Source organism: Alexandromys fortis, unplaced genomic scaffold (assembly GCF_014885135.2).
Source record: "Alexandromys fortis isolate MF-2015 unplaced genomic scaffold, M_Fortis_MF-2015_v1.1 scaffold_69, whole genome shotgun sequence".
Classification (NCBI taxonomy): Eukaryota; Metazoa; Chordata; class Mammalia; order Rodentia; family Cricetidae; genus Alexandromys; species Alexandromys fortis.
This window is the reverse complement of record NW_026067951.1, coordinates 8,592,905-8,612,993: the sequence shown is the minus strand read 5'-3', so window position 1 is coordinate 8,612,993 and position 20,089 is coordinate 8,592,905. Positions and strand designations below refer to the sequence as shown.

The window sequence follows — 20,089 nt, the reverse complement described above, 5'->3', positions numbered from 1 at the left end:
TGTTCTTACATTCTCATTAGCGCCGTCATTCTTGTGCCTTTGTTATCTGTAAACATTTAATCTTCTAAACAAGCTTTTGCTTTTGTGGTTTGGGGATTGAATTTAAGGCTTTGCACACGGTGGGCAATTATTTTACTTTTACTTCTAAGTTGCATTTGTGACCCTTGGATTTTCTTTCATAGGTTCTTAATCCCATTCATGGGGCTCTACCCTTATTACATAATCATTCAGGTGTTCCTTCTCCCCTTTCTTGACAGAGTCTCATGTAGCTCAAGACAAAGTTGAGCTCTCTTTAAGGCCAAGGCTGGCCTCCTGTCTCTACCTCCCAAATGCTGGGATTCCAAACATGCACCACCACACCTGGCTAGTCCTGATTCTTTTTAGTAGCGTCACGTTGGTGGTTAGGATCTCAATGTAAGAATTTGTGGAACACACAAGCATTCAGTGCCCAGGAATGTACTAAGTTTCTGCCACTGTGCTCCATGTAGAGGTTACAGTGAAAAAGGCAATGTGTTTTGATTCCTAGACATATGATTAAGACATATATCTAGTTAATGGTCACTATCATTGCCTTAGCTTTCTCTTTTGATTAGGGTGTTGTTAATTAGTGGTTGGGATGAAACCATTGTTTTACAGAAATGTCCCAAGGTTGCTGCTAGATGTGCATGTATGCAGATGTAGAGGACTTCCATTAATCTCTGTTTTGTATTTCTCACGTTAGCTGTAAATCAGAGATTGTATTGCAGATTTGGATAAGCATTGGAATTCTTAACTGATGAGTGTGGTAACTGGTTATGATTCTCAGAAGCTTTCTATTATGTGACTTATTCCACTCAGCGAAGCATGTGACTGGCCCCATGGTGCTAGATCATATAAATAGAGTAATGTTTGTCTTCTTGGTGATTTTCATGAAAGTGTCTCCTGCCCAGGCCAGTTGATATGAGTATCTTCTGGCTAGTGGTAGCTATTCTCTGATATCATCTGTTACAATTATGTGCACTGTGCATGTCAGCTTTGACGCAGTTAGATGTTTTGAGAGTTAAGCGGAGATTCCTGTTTTGGACCTCAGGGTCAGCTGACTTGCAGGTTAGAAGGCAGCAGCACCCCTGGAGTGACCAGGGCCCACATGTGTTTGTACTTGGGAAAGCCTCTTGTGGGTTTCTTTTTGCAGCCAAAATAGCAATTAGGTTTTGTGTATAATATGCAAGGGTCTGAACAGGAAAGGTAAAATTGTAAGATTTCAAGTCTCACTAAAAAAATGAAACTAGGACTGGAGAGATGGCTCAGCGGTTTAGAGCACTGGCTGTTCTTCCAGAGGACTTGGGTTCAATTCCCAGCACCCACATGGCAGCTAACAACTGTCTGTAACTTCAGTTTCAGGCAATCTGACGCCTTTATACCAAAAACATGAAGTGAAGTTAAACAAATTATTAAAAAATTAGAAAAACAAAACTAGTATTGTGTGTGTTTGTGTAAATATGAATGTGTGTGTGCCTTGTCAGGCATGCGCAAAGTGCATGTGGAAGTCAAAGCACAGGTGTGAAGTAGTTCTCTTCTGCCATGGGTGCTGGGATAGAATTCCAGTTTTTCAGGCTTACAAGGCAAGCGTTTTTATCCACCCAATGATCTTGCCTGCCATCAAGTCTTATTTTTAAAATGACAATCAGAATTTACATTTATTATTACTCTCAAATACAAACTTTTTTAATATAGAAAAAAATTAACGTTTTTTGCTACCTTACAGGTGACTACAACATGGTGTTTAGTGAACAGAGGTTTTTACAAAACTAGAAGTTGAAAGGATATTTTATTTTCTTCGTTTCATTTTTGTTTCTTTTTTTGAGATAGGGTCGCACTAGTAACCCTGACTGGCCTAACACTCACTACATAGACTAGGTTGTCCTTGAGCCCATCAAACCCCACCAGCCTCTGCTTCCCCAGTACTGGGATTAGATATGTGGTTTTCTGTTTGTAAGTATGGGGCTGAGACTTTTTGCTTGATGTTGTTGGAGGTATTTCTAGGAACACAGGAACACAAGATTGGCTGCAGTTGGGCTTCCACGCACTTCCGTTTTTTGTTTTTTTTTGTTTTTTGTTTTTTTGTTTTTTCGAGACAAGGTTTCTCTGTGGTTTTGGAGCCTGTCCTGGAACTAGCTCTTGTAGACCAGGCTGGTCTTGAACTCAATAGAGATCTGCCTGCCTCTGCCTTCCAAGTGCTGGGATTAAAGGCGTGCGCCGCCCCACTTCCAGTTTTTATCTTCCTAAATTTTCTTCAAATTAGATAAGCTTTGCCAAATAGAAGAAGTGGGTAGGTAACTTTGCATATGATTCTGACATTTCTCTGTGTATTTTCTCATCAATCAAGGCCCTTCTGATATAAGAGTTATTGACCTAAGTCAGAACTACCCAGTGCTTCCTTCATCAGAGGCAGGTGTGCATTCTGTTTTGTTGCCCAACACGGTGGTGCTGTCATCCAAACTGAGGTAGTCATAAGTCTTCAGCATTCTTTTAGGCAGTTCTATACAACTGTTAGTGCATACAGAAATAATTTTTTAGACGTCTTACAGTATTCGTCGAGTTTAATTTTAAAAGCGTATTAAAACTTCAAAGAGTTAACTGCAATTAGGAAGGGTGATTTCTCAGCTGGCTGGGTACTAAGCAGGAGCAGTCATAGCGGGCATGATCTGCAGTTATTGTAGTTATACTTAGTATTATATATTTTGAAGCTCAGGACCTCAGTATATATTTCTCCGGAGCATGCACGTGTGTGTGTGTGTGTGTGTGTGTCTGTCTGTCTGTCTGTCTGTGTATCTGTCTGTCTCCTGGTGCACACGCACACGAATCACAGCAACCAGAAGTTGATATCAGGTGTCTCACTCATCACACTCTACCTTACTTTGTGATACATTGTCTTTCACTGAACCTAGAGTTGGCAGACTTGGCTGAATAGGCTGGCCATTGAGCTCTGGGGATTCTTCTGTCTTAGCCTCCCCCAGTTAGGACCACAGCCCTAAGTTGCCGTACCCATTTTTTTTGTTTTTGTTTTTTAAAACATGGGTTCTAGGGATATGAACCCAGGTCCTCATACGTGTCTTTTTTAAAAGTTGCAATTTAAAAGAAGTACTTTAATTTATTCCATTGCTTTGGTATAAAGTAAAGTATAAAATTTTTCACTTTATTTATTTGTTTTGGTTTTTCGAGACAGGGTTTCTCTGTGGTTTTGGAGCCTGTCCTGGAACTAGCTCTTGTAGACCAGGCTGGTCTCGAACTCACAGAGATCCGCCTGCCTCTGCCTTCCAAGTGCTGGGATTAAAGGCGTGCACCACCACCTCCCGGCTCTCCATAGCTTTTGGTTCCTGTCCTGGAACTAGCTCTTGTAGACCTTGAATTCACAGAGATCCGCCTGCCTCTCGAGTGCTGGGATTAAAGGCGTGCGCCGCCACCGAGAGGAGGATCTCTGAGTTCCAGGCCACCCAAGGCAACATGGTAAGCCCCTATCTCCAGACAAAAGCAAGCAAACAAAACCAAACAAACAAACCAAAAAACCCAAACTTCTATTTTTAAAATAAAAGATATAGCCAACTCCTATTTATTTATTTATTTATTTATTTATTTATTTATTTTGGCTATTGTAGAAATGTGGCTTACATGAAGGCTGGGAAAGTTGCTAGTCTGTTATGTTAATGGTGACTTCTTTTGTATCATATCCCCTCACCCCTTAAGGCCTTTTCCCTTTCTCTCTCATGGAGCTTTCTAGTTTCCTGACCTCTACAGACTCCAAATTAGAGACATAAATTTAAAAGTTCAAAGTGAGGATCCACAATTTGAGAGTCAGCGTGCAGTGTTTGTCTTTAGGCTATGACAACTTCTTTTTGAATGTTTCACGACTAAATCTTCTATAAAATATGCTACACTTTTTAAGTAGTTAAATAAAAGAAAATGTCACTTTAGGATCACAAAATGTCTTTTATGAGTGCTACTTTACACTCTCCTATCTAAACTCTAAACAGGCTTGAAGATTGGGTGTGTTCAAGGAGGTGGAGGCCATAAACGTTCTTAAATTCTAAGAAACGTGTGCTTAGTCATGGAACTCATAGAGAAGAGAAAGGCTGGTTGTGGTGTGATGCTCACTCTATAATTCACTGGCAAGCGTCTGTGTTTGGGGTAACTAACAAGTATCCCATGTCTTCTGCTCGTTCCGAAACAGTGAGACGATTCAAGCGGAAGCATCTCACAGCAGCTGACTGCCAGCATTTGGCCCGGAAACATTTGGCCGCGACTCAACCTTTCAGTCAGAGATGGACAAGCGGAGACCCAAACTGTGGCCTCTATCCTAGACCCAGAAGAAAAGGAGGTGATAGAGGTATGTGTTGAGAAAAGTATCTTCTGTTTCAAAATCTGTAGTTGCTGTGACCTTTGAATGCCTTCCAGTTCATGCAAGTGTTTGTAAATGTCGCCGCTTGATTTTACAGACCTGGTAGAATGAATTGACACTTACATTCATTTTTTTGTGTTTTCCATGGAAGTTCTGTCCTTCTATAATGTTAAATCCCAAGAGACCCTGCCAGTGTGCCTAATTATAAAGTAATAAAAGACTTCCCCGCTGTCAGTGTTCCTCCAGTCCTATGGCCGCAGGCTTCACTGTTTTCCTGTAGAGTGATCCTGCCTGTGGCAGTGCCTGTTCTTTTGGTTGTTGTACATAGGACTGGTTATTAAACCCAGGGTCCCATGTGCTCTACCAGGAGCTACATCCCCGCTCTTTCTGCACACTAAGCTTCTCAGCCTCCAGAGCAGCTGGATCACAGGCCTGCGCTTCCCCCAGTGCTTCTCCAGTTGTGCCCTTGCCTCCTGGTACCTGGTCTGTGCAGTAAGCCTAATGCCTCAGACATGACGCTCTTCTGTCCCGCCATAGTGATTCCTAAGAGCCTGTTGAGTTGTCTCCCCGTCACTACAGTGGACTCACACCACACCTGACGGGTCTGTTTGTTTGCCTAAAAAAACCTAAAAAAACTTTAGGGTTTTTTTTTTTTTTTTGATTGGCTTGCGATGTTTATCCTTTTATAATGGTGTACAGTGTGTTATTTGATAGAGTGTGTAATGCATAATGATCAAATATGGGTCACTAATTAATCTCTTTAATATTGATAATATTAATATATGAAAGTTGACTTCCAGCAATTTGATTTTTCTTGTCATCCCTCCTTATATCAGACAAATTCTTACTTTTGTTAATACCTGTTTTAAAATATTTAGATCGCTTTTCCTAATTTCAGAATCCAATCTAGTTTAAATAATCCATAATTTTCAATTTGGGGACTGCTATAACCAATTCTGTGCGGCAGTTTCAGACTTAATTTTACATTCTGAAGTTTAGTTTGCTTTGTGTGGATAGGCAACCTCTCACCTGTCTTGTTAATTCATTCAGGCCCTTGTTGCTGAGTGGGTAGCAGTTTTTATTGGTGCAGTGACTGACTTTGGAGACTTTAGAAGTCTCTGGGGAGCTGGAGAGATGGCTCAGAGGTTAACAGCACTGTTGTTCTTCCAGAGGACCCAAGTTCAATTCCCAGTACCCACATGGCAGCTCAACTGTCTGTAACTCTAGTTCCAGGGGATCTGACAGCCTTACAGACATTCATGCAGGCAAAAATATCAATGCACATAAAATAAAAATAAATGAATTAAAAAAAAGAAGTATCTGGATTTAGCCTGCCCTTACACTCTGGTCTTCTTTTTTTTTTTTTTAAATATGCAGCTGTTTTCTTTCTTTTTTTATTAAGATTTTATTTATTACATATACAATACAGTGTTTTGCCTCCATGTATGCCTGCATGCCAGAAGAGGGCACCAGATTTCATTTTAGATGGTTGTGAGCCACCATGTGGTTGCTGGGAATTGAACTCAGGACCTCTGGAAGAACAGTGTCCTTAACCTCTGAGCCATCTCTCCAGCCCGACACTCTGGTCTTTTATATTGTTCTGGAAGCAATTATAATTGATGTCCCTCTCCCAAATATGACATATATTTCAAGTCTATTAATTCATTTAAAGGCTAGTCTGGTTTCAATCCATTCTCTGTGTTTCCAAAGTAAGAATTTTGCTTTACCATTTAGGAAGGAACCATATATATTGCTCGACACTGATACTTTAGTGATGTCTGAGATTACTGTTGTTTGGGCTCTCTCTTGAAAGGTGGTATGCTCAGGGACGGTTACTTCATAGTCCTCTCAAAAATAGATGCACTTAGGAATTCTGATTGAGTCCATGTGAAGAAGAGACTGGGTATCATGCTAATAAAATGAGAAAATTCCAGCTCCTTGTTCTAAAAATGACAGATTCATAGTAGGATGTTGATGAAGGATATTTCTTTCTGCTAGGAGAAGTGTGGACTTGCTGTGGTGGGAGCAAACCTGGAAGCTGCATTGTGTCTGGAGTGCAGATGGGAGCAGTCACTTCTTACCTGTCTGCCCACCCAGGTGTCCAGTGTACAGCATCTGACCTTATTCATATATATGCTTACGGTAGTGTTGGTCAGTACACAGCAGTTGTCTCTTGCTAAACACATGTCTGATTTTTTTATGTTAGCTATTTATTTGACCTCCTTACCTATAAGCACATCAGTATCCCTTTTTTGTTAACACAGGTAATTAAATAGTCTTATTTGTGTCTACTGTGGGTCAGCAGCCACTGATTTGTTTTTTCTTGTTCTGTTTGGGTTCTCTCTACAGGTCGAAGACCTCAGAGATTAATTACTGAGTTCTTCCTAGCTGAATACCAGCACTGTACCAATGACATGGCCAAAAGCAATTCTGTTGACCGGGACAGCTGTCAGGACTCTAAGGGAGATATGATTTTTCCTGCCGAGAGCAGCTGTGCTTTGCCTCAGCACGATAATGGAGAAGAGAGGCTGGGCTCTTCAGGGTCTGCTCTTCCTGCCAGGAAACGGTCTCGTTCCTTTGAGGAAGAGAGTAATAAAGCTGCAGAGGCCAGCCAGTGGGATGGAGTTACTAAGAAGACTCCACGCCATCGTTTCTACTCATCATGCACAAGGCTTAGGGAGGTCAGGCAGGAAGCAGAGGATGGTTTGTCACAGTGCTCTACGGTGTCTAGAGAACCTGGCCAGGACATTGAGGACATTGGTCCTGATCCCTTTCCCGACTCATGCTATGGCCTCCTGGGAACTTTGCCTTGCCAAGAAGCACCCAGCCACATTTGTAGGCTGCCTAGTGAAGTCCTGAGGCACATCTTTGCCTTCCTCCCAGTGGAGGACCTCTACTGGAACCTCAGCTTGGTGTGCCACCTATGGAGGGAGATCATCAGTGACCCACTGGTGAGTGAGGCGCTCCCTCAAGCAGCATACAGATTAGCCTCATAGTGCAGGTGTCTGAGGAGACGACCTTCCCAAACTGGTCATTTCCATTGGCTTCATGAACACCGTGCTAACTTCCCAGGCTTCTGGGGCCATCTAGGCTTATCCTGCCGAATCTTCCAGAACCCTTACTTACTTCTTCTCACAGTTCTGTTCTCTCTGAAGCACATGATTTGCTGTGTCCTGATAATAGACTGTGCATTTGGCCCACCATGCAGTGTAATCCCCATCCCATTTAGAGTAAGGTCGCCATACCTGACTTGTTGCCATCTTACTTCTTCAAGGCTTATCAGCTGGACAGACTGCCTTCCCATCCTGTCCCATTGGAGTTCCTCACTTCCTTTCTACCATTACAGCAGTTTGTGCACCTGGCAGTGTAATCCTGCTATGGTAATCAACCTTAGTAACCCATTCTCTTCCATGCCTTTTTCTCTTCCCTGTTTGAATCACTTGACATTTCTATTTTCTGGGCACAGACTGGGCACAGACTGCCTGTCTTTCTGACTTCTCTACTTTTTTGTACAGTCGTGCTGGAAAAAGGACTTTCAGACTCTCCTCTTTCCATCAGGGAGGTGGGGAGCTGCTCCCTGTAGAGTTGTTATTATTCTTTTAGTCTTTTGTTTTTCCTGGATATTGGTAATCTTTTTTGTTTGTATTTTTTCAACATGATGTTTATGGTAAGCTTAGTCTTTGTGCTTTCTTTGAACGTTCATGACACTCTTGATTTTCTTTCTCTTTTTCTTGTGGTGACCCAAACATGATCAATAGCATTTATGGTACAATTCATCATGTTACTTTGTAGTATAGTGACAGCTGTCCAGCTGCTAAGTGCAACCTTCATACTAAGCCTCACAGTTTTAGATCTCAGAGACCCCTGAGCTGAATTTCATACAGTCCAAAACAAGAAAGCTAAATTTCTTCTGAGTACAAAAGATATTGGGAGAAGTATCTTGTCATTTTAGCATTCTACTGTGAGGTTGTACTTAGTTCATGATTTCTGAGAAGTGTTTTTATGATTTTAGATGTGAACCCTGTTTGCTGATACTATTTCTGTCAACTAAGTGGCCAGCTCTCTTGTATGAGCTTAGTACTGGTGGTGGGGATAAGTAAGGGCTTTTTGTTTGCAAAGATTTCTTGGGACCATGTCCAAGCTTGCACTTCTCTCCTAAATTGTTATAGCAATGCCATTCTGATCATCGGCAACAGCAGTCCAATGTCTTTATTTTCAGTAGTCTGCAAATGGTTTGCAAATTCTCGTAGCGTCTACGTCTGGCTCTCATGTTATGGCAGTATTGGCCTCACCAAAGGAATTTGGCACTTTTCCCTTCTTGTCAGTCTTTTTGGCAGAGTGTGAGGCCTGCTGGTTTTGATTGTTCGTTAAATGTTCTGTAGGATTCCTTAGTGAAGCCATCTGGTTCTTTGTGATGGAAGGCTTGATTTTTGATTCTATTTCTTTACTTATTATCATTCTTTCAAAATTTCTGTTTCTATTATTCAGACTTGGTAGGATGAGTGTTTCTAGGAATTTATCTATTTTTTCCCCTTGTAGTATTTTACTTCTTTGGCATTAATTTTAATGTTCCTTTCATGTTTATTAGTTGATCTAGCTAAGGATTGTTATTAGTATCATTGCTGTTGCTCCTGCTGTTTTCAGGCAGTCTCTCTGTGTATTCCAGAACCTTCAAACTCTTTATCCTCCTGCATCCATCTCCCCAGCCCTGGTTACAGATGTGCACTGCTGTGCCCAGGTCTTCTGCCCGACTCTTTGTAATTTCTTTCTTCTGCTGGTTTTGAGTTTAGCTCCTTTTTTGTTTTACTATGAAGGAAGTTTACTCTTTTCAGATCTTTTTCAGTGCTAAGGATTGAGCCTATGCATTGCACATTCTAGGATGTGCTACCACTGATGTTCTACCAAATGCTCACTCCTTCTCTGTTGTAAAAAGAAGCATTTTAGCTGTAAGCCTGCTGACCAGCACTGTTTTCAGAGTGTCTCGTAAGTTTTGCTCTGTTCTGTCTTTCTTTCCCCCTGTTTTAGGGTACTTTCTTTGTGATTTATTCTTTGACCCATTGGTTATTCCAAGGTTGCACAGTGTACCCAGATGCACTGATACATGCCTGTATCCCAGCACTAGGGAGATGGTGGTAGGAGGACCATGTGTTCAAGACCAGCCTCAGCTATACATAATTAGTACCAGACCAGCCTCCACTACATGGTGACACTTCATTTCAAGAATAGGAATGCCTGGTTTAAGTTGTAGGTAGTGTGGTTTTCCTGATGCCTTGATTTATTGTGTCCCCATGTTGTTACTATAAAGATTCATGGTTTAACTTCAGCCATTTTTATTGATTGACTGGCTTTATGACCCAGAATGTGATCCAACATGGAGAATGCTCATGTAGCTTGGATGAGTATGGATTTTACTCCTGTTGGATGGAACATACGTATGGACCTGTTAGGTTCAGTAGTCTTAGTGCTGTTCAAATCCAGCATCTCCTTGCACGTCTGCCATCTGCTTCTTTCTTCAGTTCTGTTGGTGTTTGCTTCACATCTGTGCACCCTAGCACACGGAGTTCCTCTCTGTCACCACGTCTTGGTGAAGATGTCACTGTAGCATTCGCATTCCATGACGCCTTCCTTTGTGTCGTGCAGCAGCTGCTGATCTAAGGTCAGGATGGCTTTTTTAACTTGGAAGTGCTGCTCACCTGATGCTAAGATAAGAAAACCACAGTGCTAGCTTTTCCAGGTCCTGTGACATTTGTGTCAGAGCCAAGACTCAGGCTCATACAGTGTTTCTCCCTGGCCTGCCCAGCTTCAGATCGGGAGCTGTACTTGCTTTGCACTTGGTAGAAGGTTTTCTTTGTTGGTGGCCCGGTCTTCGTAAGAATCATGGCCGTGATGTTATTTCATTTTGTTTTTCAACTACATAGTTCATTCCTTGGAAAAAGCTGTATCATCGATACTTGATAAACGAAGAGCAGGCTGTCAGCAAAGTGGATGGCATTCTCTTGAGCCATGGCATAGAAAAGGACTCAGACTTATGTGTGCTGAACCTCATACGGTGAGTGTCTTTCCTCCTGTTTGGGAGACAGTTTTCAAAGTCCTTCCTCATATGTCTTTGCTCATGGTTGTCTTCCTTCTGGACTCATTTCCTGAGTTTTTTACAGATACATAGCCACCACCAAATGCTCCCCAAGTGTAGACCCTGAGAGGGTGCTGTGGAGCCTGAGGGATCACCCTCTGCTTTTGGGGGCCGAGGCATGCTTGCGGCAACAACTACCTGACCTCTATGCAGCTGCTGGGGTATGTGAGTAAGAGGCTGTGCGGGTACTGTGAGGGATGGTGACATCATTGCTCCCTGGAAGCGTGTTGGTAATTAAGATTAGTTGAAGAGTGTGTGTATTTTCAAATTTTTGATTGAATCTCTGAGTAGCGTTAATCCTGTTTATGGTCTCTTTGAGAAATAAAAGGCCTATTTGCAGCCTCTTGCATTTGGAGGGAAGTTTACAAAACATTTGGTCTGTTCTGTTGAGGAGTCCTTTGAAGTATTCCTGAATGCTAGTTAGCCTCTGTGAACACTTGGAGTGTTACAAGTAATATAAGCTAGACAGTGGTGGCACACGTCTTTAATCCCAGCAGAGGCAGGTGATCTCTGATTTTGAGGCCAGCGTGGTCTTCAGAGCAAGTTCCAGGACAGCCAAGACTACATAGAGAAACCCTGTCTCAAAAACCAAAACAACACCAGCCCCCCTCCCCCCCAAAAAAAACCCACAACCCAATATATGTATTTATGTTTTTTTATGTGGATGTGTGCCTAAGGGTAGGTCTGCACATGTGCGCAGAAGCTTGTGGGGGTCTGAAGAGAGTCCGCGAACTGAGTTACAGGCAATTGTGAGCTGCCATGTAGGTGCTGGGAACTGACCCTGGGTCCTCTACAAGAACAGCCATTTCTCTAGCCCTTCAGGTGGCTCTTCCCTTGTTGACACACTGGGTAATTTGAAGGCCTTACTATAGATACACGGTAAAATAAGAAGCTGGAAATGTCTATCAGTTTCCTCACTAGTTCCCAGTTTGTGACTGGCTCTGGCTTCTCTTCCTGTCCTGTATACCTCTCTTTGAAGGGCATTAATGTCTGGGCCTTGGTGGCTGCCATGGTGCTCCTCTCCAGCTGCGTGAACGACATCCAGTCCCTGCTGTTCTGCCTCAGGAGATCCAGGTCCACGGTGACCATGCCAGATGTCACCGAGACCTTATACTGCATAGCTGTGCTCCTTTACGCCATGAGGGAGAAGGGGATCAACATCAGCAATAGGTACCACCCTGGAGGAGGGGGATGCCTTGATGAAGTGCAGGGCCCTGGGCTTGCCCTGGCTCCTCCTCTATCCCTGCAAAGAGTAGAAGGGGACTGGGCTGTGGAAATGCAATTCCTAGTGCTTTGTGAATACCATGTGCCTGTCAACTAAGATTTCTTCACAGTTTTCATGTTCTTGAGTGTTGAAGCTGTAGGTGAAGGTGAGATGCCTCGCTGTATTCACACATGGCTCCATTTTCCTAGGAAAACGTTAGCATTTCTTTCTTCCCTGCAGACCGTGGGAATTAGTGACTGTATCTTCTTAATGGGCGAAAGTGTTGATTTGTCATTGTTATCTTGACAGTGATAAAATATGCAAAGATAAGTAGCAAGCTTGTCCAGGCATGAGAGAGTCTGCAGTGAAGGTACTTCCTACCGAGCTTGCACACAGTAGGAGGCGCTTGAGGGTTGGTGTGTGCTGTAATGGGGGGCAAGCAGAGCACTGTGAGAGGGCGGGGAACGTTGTTTCGGGTAGCACGAGCAAACACTTCTCTGAGGAAGGCCGGATGTCAAGGGGGAACCTCCATTTGTAGTTTGAGAAAGGATAGGTAATTTAACGGCCCAAAGTTGGAGTGAATTTGATAAATCCCAGGGAAGTCCAGTGTGGCAGTAGTGCATTGAATACGGGAGAAACTCGTGCAAGATTAGGAGAGATGTCTGGGGACCAGGGGAGGGAAGATCTTTAAAATCCCGAGTATGGGTGTTACATAGGGAATGACCTGCCCTCTCATCTGAAGTGGTGAAGACAGGCAGCCATCATGCAACCAGACCTAGAGAAGCAGAAGCCCAGAGGGTTTCTCCTGTAGGAAAAGACTGGCCCCTGGGACCAGTGAGCCCCGAGCAGTGCCCTGTCGTCCTGGTAAGATAGTGCAGATTGTTCTCTGTTCAGTGTTTTAGCTGGCTTATATTCTAGCCCACTCCATGGTATTGAGGCCTGGAGCAAGAAGTTCTGTAAGAGTCCACCAAGACAAATGATCAAATGAAGACCAGTGTCCTCTTAAACAAATGTATACTTACAGTGTACACTTAATATTCTGTGTGCATAGTCCCATAGACCAGGTTACTTAAGCCACAGACATTTGCTTTCCTGCCCTTTTGGAGGCTGAAGATCCAAGAACAAGGTGGGAAGATTGGGTTCCTACGTCTTCTCTGTATCCCAGCAAGAGAGAGTTGGGGGCAGGGGAGACAGAGCACTTGACATTGTGTCTCTTCGATAAAAATGATAGTTGTGGACAGCCATAGCTTTGTCTCTGCACTGAATCTTAATTCTCTCTTCCCTTCCTTTCTTCCAGTAGTCACTTTTGGTATTAGGGCTTCAGCTTTTGAATTTCAGGGGGCACAGTTTAGACCGTAGTAGTCTGGTATGTTGATCTGGTTGTACGTCCAGCCTACAAAATGTTATTAAACATACTTTCCATCAAAAAGAGTGATGCTCTGAGATCAGCTCCCCTTACTCTGGAGTGGAGTGGAGCACTTGACTGGGGAATTAGTGTTCCAGGAGCTGAATGTGGGGACATGAGAGGGTTTGGAGCTGCCTTGGGTAACCTGAGTTTATTATGTCTTGTTCATCTATTGACTTAGTTTTGTCATCTTTGGTCCCCTTTAGCTGTTCTGACATCTTGTCTTTGGTGTTCTTGTCTTACTATCCATGAAGCACCTTTCCTTAGAAACTTTTAAAGGGGAATGTTACTCATGCTTCTAAGCCAACGTCACCAGGCAGAAGAGCAACTGAGGTTCAGAAAGATGAACGAGTTTGGCAATGAGGTTGGGTTGTTTAAGCAGGGTTCACGTTGCCAGAAGTGCTGTTTATGCCTGCATTCCAGTGGATGCCTGCTCTGTTGACTGCTTATCTCTTAAGATCATGGATAGTACTCTTGTTTCCTCAAGAGCTTGTCCTGGTCTTAGTGTGATGCTACACATAGAAGACACAGTGCCTGTTCTCAGAGCTGGGATTCCCAGAAGTGCTTTTGTAAGCTGCAGAGACTGCAGTCTTTTCTTTCCATTTTTTAAAAAATGAAATGTAGTAGGAATAACCTTTTTGGAAATGGTAAGGAGTTGAAATACATACAAGAAAAATGAGATAGATTATGACTTAAATTTGGAGGTCTCTAAATCTGCTTTTTCCCCCATTAGGATTCACTACAACATCTTCTATTGCCTGTACCTTCAGGAGAACTCCTGTACTCAGGCCACCAAAGTTAAAGAGGAGCCGTCTGTCTGGCCAGGGTATGTATTCATTATATGCGGGTGTGTGCTTGGTCTTCTGTTCCTTTTTGAGACAAAGGCTCAGTGTGAAGCCCAGGCTGGTCTTGAACTCCAAAACTCCACATTCCTCCTGCCTCAGCCTCCTGAGCGCTAGGATTGCAGACATGAACCACAATTCTGGTTTACTTTCTTCCTTGGCTTTTTCATGTTTGAGGACAAGAGGCGTTTTGTCTTGATCACTTTATTGAGGCATGATTTGCACTGTGTAAATTTCACCCTTGGGAGTTCGCTGGTTTCTGGTGGATTTATGGAGCCGTACAGTAGCATCTTACTCTAGTTTCAGAACATTCAGCCCACCCCGACCAGGGGAGATATATTGGGGGTCTACTGTTGTGTATCCAGTTTGCTTGTTTGGTTTTTGGACTGGCCATCCCTTGGGCTTTTTAATTCTTTTCTGTTTTTCTAATTTCTCTTCTGTAATGATTATAGCAAGAAAACATCTATCCAACTAACACATGAACAACAGCTGATTCTGAACCATAAGATGGAGCCTCTCCAGGTGGTAAAAATTATGGCATTTGCAGGTAAGGGAGCTCCAGTCAGGTGCCTGGAGGTTCGTGTAGCTGCTTCTGCCTGCTAATCGCTGTATCCCCTTTCTACTACCTTGACCTTTTATTGAATTACTTTGGTTAATCCCCAAAGCAGCCAGCCAAGAAGGACTGGTTTTCTCTTACCACTGTTTAGAATATCTACATTGGATTCCTGCTTAGATAGATAGTTCCTAGGCGTTGTTCTGTGAAGTCTGTCAGTGAGGTAGGGTGAGTCCCTCACATGTGTTCTCGGTCAGCAATTCCTTCTGGAGAGGCAGGTCATATCTGCCTAACAGGGTGCAGGAGCCTCCTGGTCTTACAGGGGGATGTCTTCAAGGGCCTTTCTTGCTTCAGTCTGCTTTCCTAAATATATTGTCTCTGTGCATCTTATCTTAGTTAGAGCCTCCCGAAATACCTGGAGTATTTATTGTCTGAACTTTGACTCACAGTTTTTGCTATCTGCAATCCTTCCTGCTGCTTTGATATCCTGCTGGCCACATTTATTAAACACCTGCAGTGGCCTGCCATGGTGCTGGTCCCAGCAGCATTCTGTGAGATTGGTTTGATAGCGTTATTTTATGAAGACATTGAAGTTCAGAGAGACTTAATTTAGTTTAAATAACCAAGTAGCAGAGCCAGAATCAGTGGGATGCTACCTCTCCAGGATTCCCTCTCTTCTCCCCCCCAACCCCATTTCTCTCTCTTTTTTTTTTTTTTTTTTTCTATCATGCTGTGTTCACTCTTATCATTTCTGTCTCTTCCTGGTGAAAACCTTTTTGAATCCTGAACATCTGATTACTGAACTCAATGTAACTGTTTTGCTAATTGATCGTACCTGATTACCATACAGTAAAAGTAGCCAGCACATGCATTATTTTGTAATATGTCTGCTCAGTTCAAGAGCATCTTCAGAGCAGCCTTTTTAGTCTGGGAAGGAGGAGTTGTGTTCTCAGTCTTACCTTAGAGGTGAGACCAGTTTTGTTTCCAGTTCTCACTCTTCTCTTTCCTACCCTGTGCTGGCTTTATAGTCTCATTTTGTTATCTGGTTTCACCCTGTGTTGGTGTTTGTTTCTAACTAGATTATTATCTTTTTTTTTAAATTATTTCTCTGTGTTTGGCACATAGGTGACCATGTAATAAGTATTCAGTAAATATTTGTTAAATGAAATATGGATTGATTAGGTGGATAATTGGATGAATGGTAGACAGGTAGAACAGGTGCAGCAGAGAGAATCAGAGGGTCCTTGTCTCCCTGTGTACGTTCTTGCTTCAGAGACATGGATGACCCCGAGTGCAGCAACAGCCAGCTGTTACTGAGCCCTTGCTTCTGGGGACCCATGTCTTCACAGACTCAAATAATAAGTCAGTGAGGTCAGTGGCTTTCCCTTTCCTGCTTGGCGAGAGCCAAGATCCCAGCCACTTTAACCTTCTATGAGGGAGGGCTCCTGCTCCATTCACAGCACCACTTTTTATCAATATCGATGCCAGTCTTAAATCAGAGGCTGGATAAGCCTGAGAAACACTGAGTGGGAATCCTGGTGCATGATTTTCCTAGTCAGAGGGTCACATTCTTTCCTTTGGCTTCAACAGGCACTGGGAAAACTTCTACCCTGGTCAAGTATGCTGAGAAGTGGTCTCAGAGCAGGTTTCTGTACGTCACATTCAACAAGAGCATCGCAAAGCAGGCGGAGCTTGTCTTCCCCAGCAATGTCATCTGCAAAACGTTCCACTCCATGGCGTACAGTCACGTCGGGCGAAAGTGAGTGTCACCGGTGCTGGCGCTGGTTCTCACGTGTCGGTTACTGTCATCGTTCTCTACAGCACTAAGGAAGTGTCGTGCTATTCTCTCCGTGTACACACAAGAGACAAAAAGAGCTTGGATAATCATACTTTGACACTTTAAAAAATTTGTTTACAAATAGCTATCTCACTGAGAAGGAATTTGTGTTTCCCTGGAATCGTGGCATTGACGTTCAATATGTCACAAATTCTGAAGAATTTCAAACGCTTCTGGGGAGGGCGAATGGGGAAACCCTCATATGCCTGAGGCTTTGTGGACACAAAGGCTTAAGGAACTGTAGGTATCTTATTGGGTAGGGGAGGGACTATTTGGAGCACGAACCACATAGTAGCATCTGCTGTGAGCTGGTTTGTACAGCTCTCTGGTTGTCATTTGCAAGTTCATGAAAGTTTAGGGCAAGCTGTTCAGATGTGGTTTTGTGGTTCCTAAAACCTCTCCTGTGTCTGATATCTAGGATTGCCTTGTTGGTGATGAGAATTGGGGATACGGTAAACACACAGTGCCTGTGAAGGCCAATGCCATTCACTGTGGTATGTGTTACAGGTACCAGCTGAAGAAGAAGTTGAATCTCTTCAAGTTAACGCCCTTCATGGTTAACTCCGTCCTTGCTGAAGGGAAAGGTGGATTCATAAGGGCCAAGTTAGTGTGTAAGACTTTAGAAAACTTCTTTGCGTCAGCTGATGAAGAGCTGACTATCGATCATGTGCCCATATGGTGCAAGAATAGCCAAGGACAGAGAGTCATGGTTGAGCAGAGTGAGAAACTGGTGAGTCTCCGGTGTGTTCAGAATGAGGAACATGGTATGATCTTGGTCATTTTCTCAGAACCACTTCTAAAAGTTGAAAATTGACAGGCGAAACGAATGCCTGTCATGACAGCTGGGAACCACGTGCCGTCTTCTCCTGTAGGGAGCGCTCACAGGCATCCCCTTAGCTGTCATAATAGTCCTACTGGGTTTTTGACTGTCTCTGTTTTCGGAAGCGTGAAGGGTCTCTGTGACCCAGGCTAAAATCAAACTCAAGATTCTCCTGCGTCAGCTTCCCTAGTGCTAGGATCACAGAAAAGTGTGTTTTATTTCCTGCCACGGTTTTCCCCATGTGTAGTACACTAGGTAAGAACAGATGCAGAAGGACTTGCCCATAGTTTGTAAGAGCTCAGCTCTTATTCAGTCATTGGGTATCTCCTTTCCTTCCTTCCTTCCTTCCTTCCTTCCTTCCTTCCTTCCTTCCTTCCTTCCTTCCTTCCTCCCTCCCTCCCTCCCTCCCTCCCTTCCTCCCTCCCTTCCCTCCTCCCTTCCCTCCTCCCTTCCTTCCTCCCTTCCCTCCTCCCTTCCCTCCTCTCTCCCTTCCTTCCTTCCTTCCTTCCTTCCTTCCTTCCTTCCTTTCTTTCCTTTCTTTCCTTTCTTTCCTTTCTTTCCCTCCCTTCCTTCCTTCCTTCCTTCCTTCCTTCCTTCCTTCCTTCCTTCCTTTCTTTCCTTTCTTTCCTTTCTTTCCTTTCTTTCCTTTCTTTTGTTATGGCTCTACACACATTTTGCTTGTAAAAAAAGCTGTTCTCTAGTAGATTTTTAGAAATTAATTGTCAAATATTGAGTCTACAAAAACAGTTGGCTCTTTGGTTCATCAGCTGTTGAGGTCTTTGATCTTTGCTCTGCTGTGACCCCTGTTTGTACCCTTCTAAACACTTGTTATCTCAGTGTTAAGACTCTTTGCAGCCCTGAAAGGGTGGGCCCCGCTATGTTCTGGGGTGCTATCTTTGCTCCCACTGCACTGTGTGGAAGCAGAAGTGTGATTCAGGGTACTGTCTCTTCCAGGGTCTTAAACTTTGGGTTCCCGTGTCACTTACTTTTTAGAATGGTGTCCATGAAGCAAGCCGACTTTGGGACAACATGCGGAAGCTGGGGGAATGCAAAGAAGAGGCATACCAAATGACACATGATGGTAGGCAGCTTTCCTAGCATGGCTGTCTATTAGATGGAGCTGCTTTGCTTATGACTTGTGACTCTTGGTTTCTACTCTCTTCTAGGCTATTTGAAACTCTGGCAGCTGAGCAAACCTTTGCTTGCCTCTTTTGACGCCATCTTTGTGGATGAGGCCCAGGACTGTACCCCAGGTGATAAACTATTCAGGACATCAGTAGGACATATGTATCTCAAATACCTAGAAAGAGCATCATGATTATGTAAGAGGACACATAACATGGAATAAGTTGGTTGTTCTTATTTGTATTAAAGAAGAGGAGCAAATGATTCTTAGTCTTTCAGAAATTAGACTTACGATTTCCATGGTTGTCTGTTTCCCACACCTGAAGTAGATTTGTCTTCCTCTATATGTTTTACTGAAGTTGTTCCTAAGATACTGAGTGACTACATCCTCAGCATATAGGGACCTAGTCTCATGCTGAGTGAGAAAAGGTTATTGATTTAGAGTGAAATTTTAGGTTGCATGACTAGAAGAAAATAGACTGTATTAAAAAATTGACTTTCTAGGTAATTTGGAGGTATGATAATTTTAGAATTTCTTATAATCAGTTCACTCAGGACTAAAAATAATCTACATTCCTATTGCCAGATACTATGCCCAAGATTAAATTGAGCCCTTTTATAGAATGCTTGCCCTGTAGGGAAAGAAAGTTTTGTTGTTTGTCTTGGGCTGGTTTAGTTTTGGTTTGTTTTCTTTCTTGAATATGGCTTCTTTGTGCTGTGTGGATTGTTGCCCTTCAGATTTCTCACTTTTCCCCTTGCTGGTTGCAGCTATCATGAACATAGTTCTGTCCCAGCCATGTGGGAAGATCTTTGTGGGGGACCCCCACCAACAGATCTATACCTTCCGAGGTGCAGTGAACGCTCTGTTCACAGTCCCCCACACCCACGTCTTTTATCTAACACAGGTAAGAGCTTGTACTTATCCTCAGGCCCTAGCACATATAAGCAAGCAGTCTGCTTTCCCTCTTAGTTTTTTGAATGTACCAGTACTGTGGAAGAGGTATTTTATTTTCCACAAATAACAAACCAGTTTATTGTTAAAGTCAAAGTCCGTGGTTCATCATATTTCTTTAGTTTTTGCTGTTTTAGAATTGTACATTATGGACAGTCATGCCTGCTTCTAGTTTTCTTTGAAATGATATCTTTTCAGACTTAACCTTGGTTCTGATGACATTGATAGTTTTCTGTACTAATCAAGTAGTTTTAGTATGACTGTGTGTTGAAACTTCTCAGGTGCCTTTTCTCAAGGTTAGACAAGGGTTATGGTTTTGGAAGAATCACAGGGTTGAAGTGCCATCTCTCTGATGGTTTCAAGCGTATATATTATCAATATGGGATGTGACTATTGATGCTAACTTAGGTGCACTCAGGTTCCTCCACTGCAAAGGCTCACACAGGAGTGAGTGTTGGAGCATCTGTATAAATTATCTGAAGTTATGTAAAAGAGACTCTTTTTTTTTTCTCTTCCATTACAGGATAGCATAAGGCTGGGAGTTTTTTGTTTTGTTTTGAGTCATGTATGAATGTCTATTTTACAAATAATTTGATCATGATTTGCTCTGAATAGTTTTATAGCAAGAAAGTCCTGTTGAAAGTTGTGTTTTGCTCTTATTGGTTGCAACTATATGACATAATTCATGATGTAGATATAGACATAGTTCATGAAATAGACAACATGATTACTATTCACCAAAGTACCCAGCCTTTCCTTTCCTTTCCTTTCCTTTCCTTTCCTTTCCTTTCCTTTCCTTTCCTTTCCTTTCCTTTCCTTTCCTTTCCTTTCCTTTCCTTTCCTTTC

At 42.9% G+C, this 20,089-nt stretch overlaps 1 protein-coding gene across 2 annotated transcripts in view; it reads left to right on the top strand.

Annotated features, from left to right (window-relative positions):
• Fbh1 (F-box DNA helicase 1) overlaps positions 1-20,089 on the top strand; it is a 40,104-nt gene that overhangs the window by 8,224 nt on the left and 11,791 nt on the right. For both annotated transcript variants that reach the window (XM_050150477.1, XM_050150476.1), the window contains exons 2-13: positions 4,208-4,363; positions 6,725-7,326; positions 10,294-10,424; positions 10,531-10,666; positions 11,485-11,675; positions 13,848-13,940; positions 14,409-14,503; positions 16,100-16,268; positions 16,854-17,076; positions 18,160-18,247; positions 18,333-18,419; positions 19,060-19,196. In XM_050150477.1, the coding sequence (XP_050006434.1) occupies positions 6,790-7,326; positions 10,294-10,424; positions 10,531-10,666; positions 11,485-11,675; positions 13,848-13,940; positions 14,409-14,503; positions 16,100-16,268; positions 16,854-17,076; positions 18,160-18,247; positions 18,333-18,419; positions 19,060-19,196 (1,887 nt within the window). In that variant the 5' untranslated portion in view covers positions 4,208-4,363; positions 6,725-6,789. The remainder of the gene's footprint in view (positions 1-4,207; positions 4,364-6,724; positions 7,327-10,293; positions 10,425-10,530; positions 10,667-11,484; positions 11,676-13,847; positions 13,941-14,408; positions 14,504-16,099; positions 16,269-16,853; positions 17,077-18,159; positions 18,248-18,332; positions 18,420-19,059; positions 19,197-20,089) is intronic.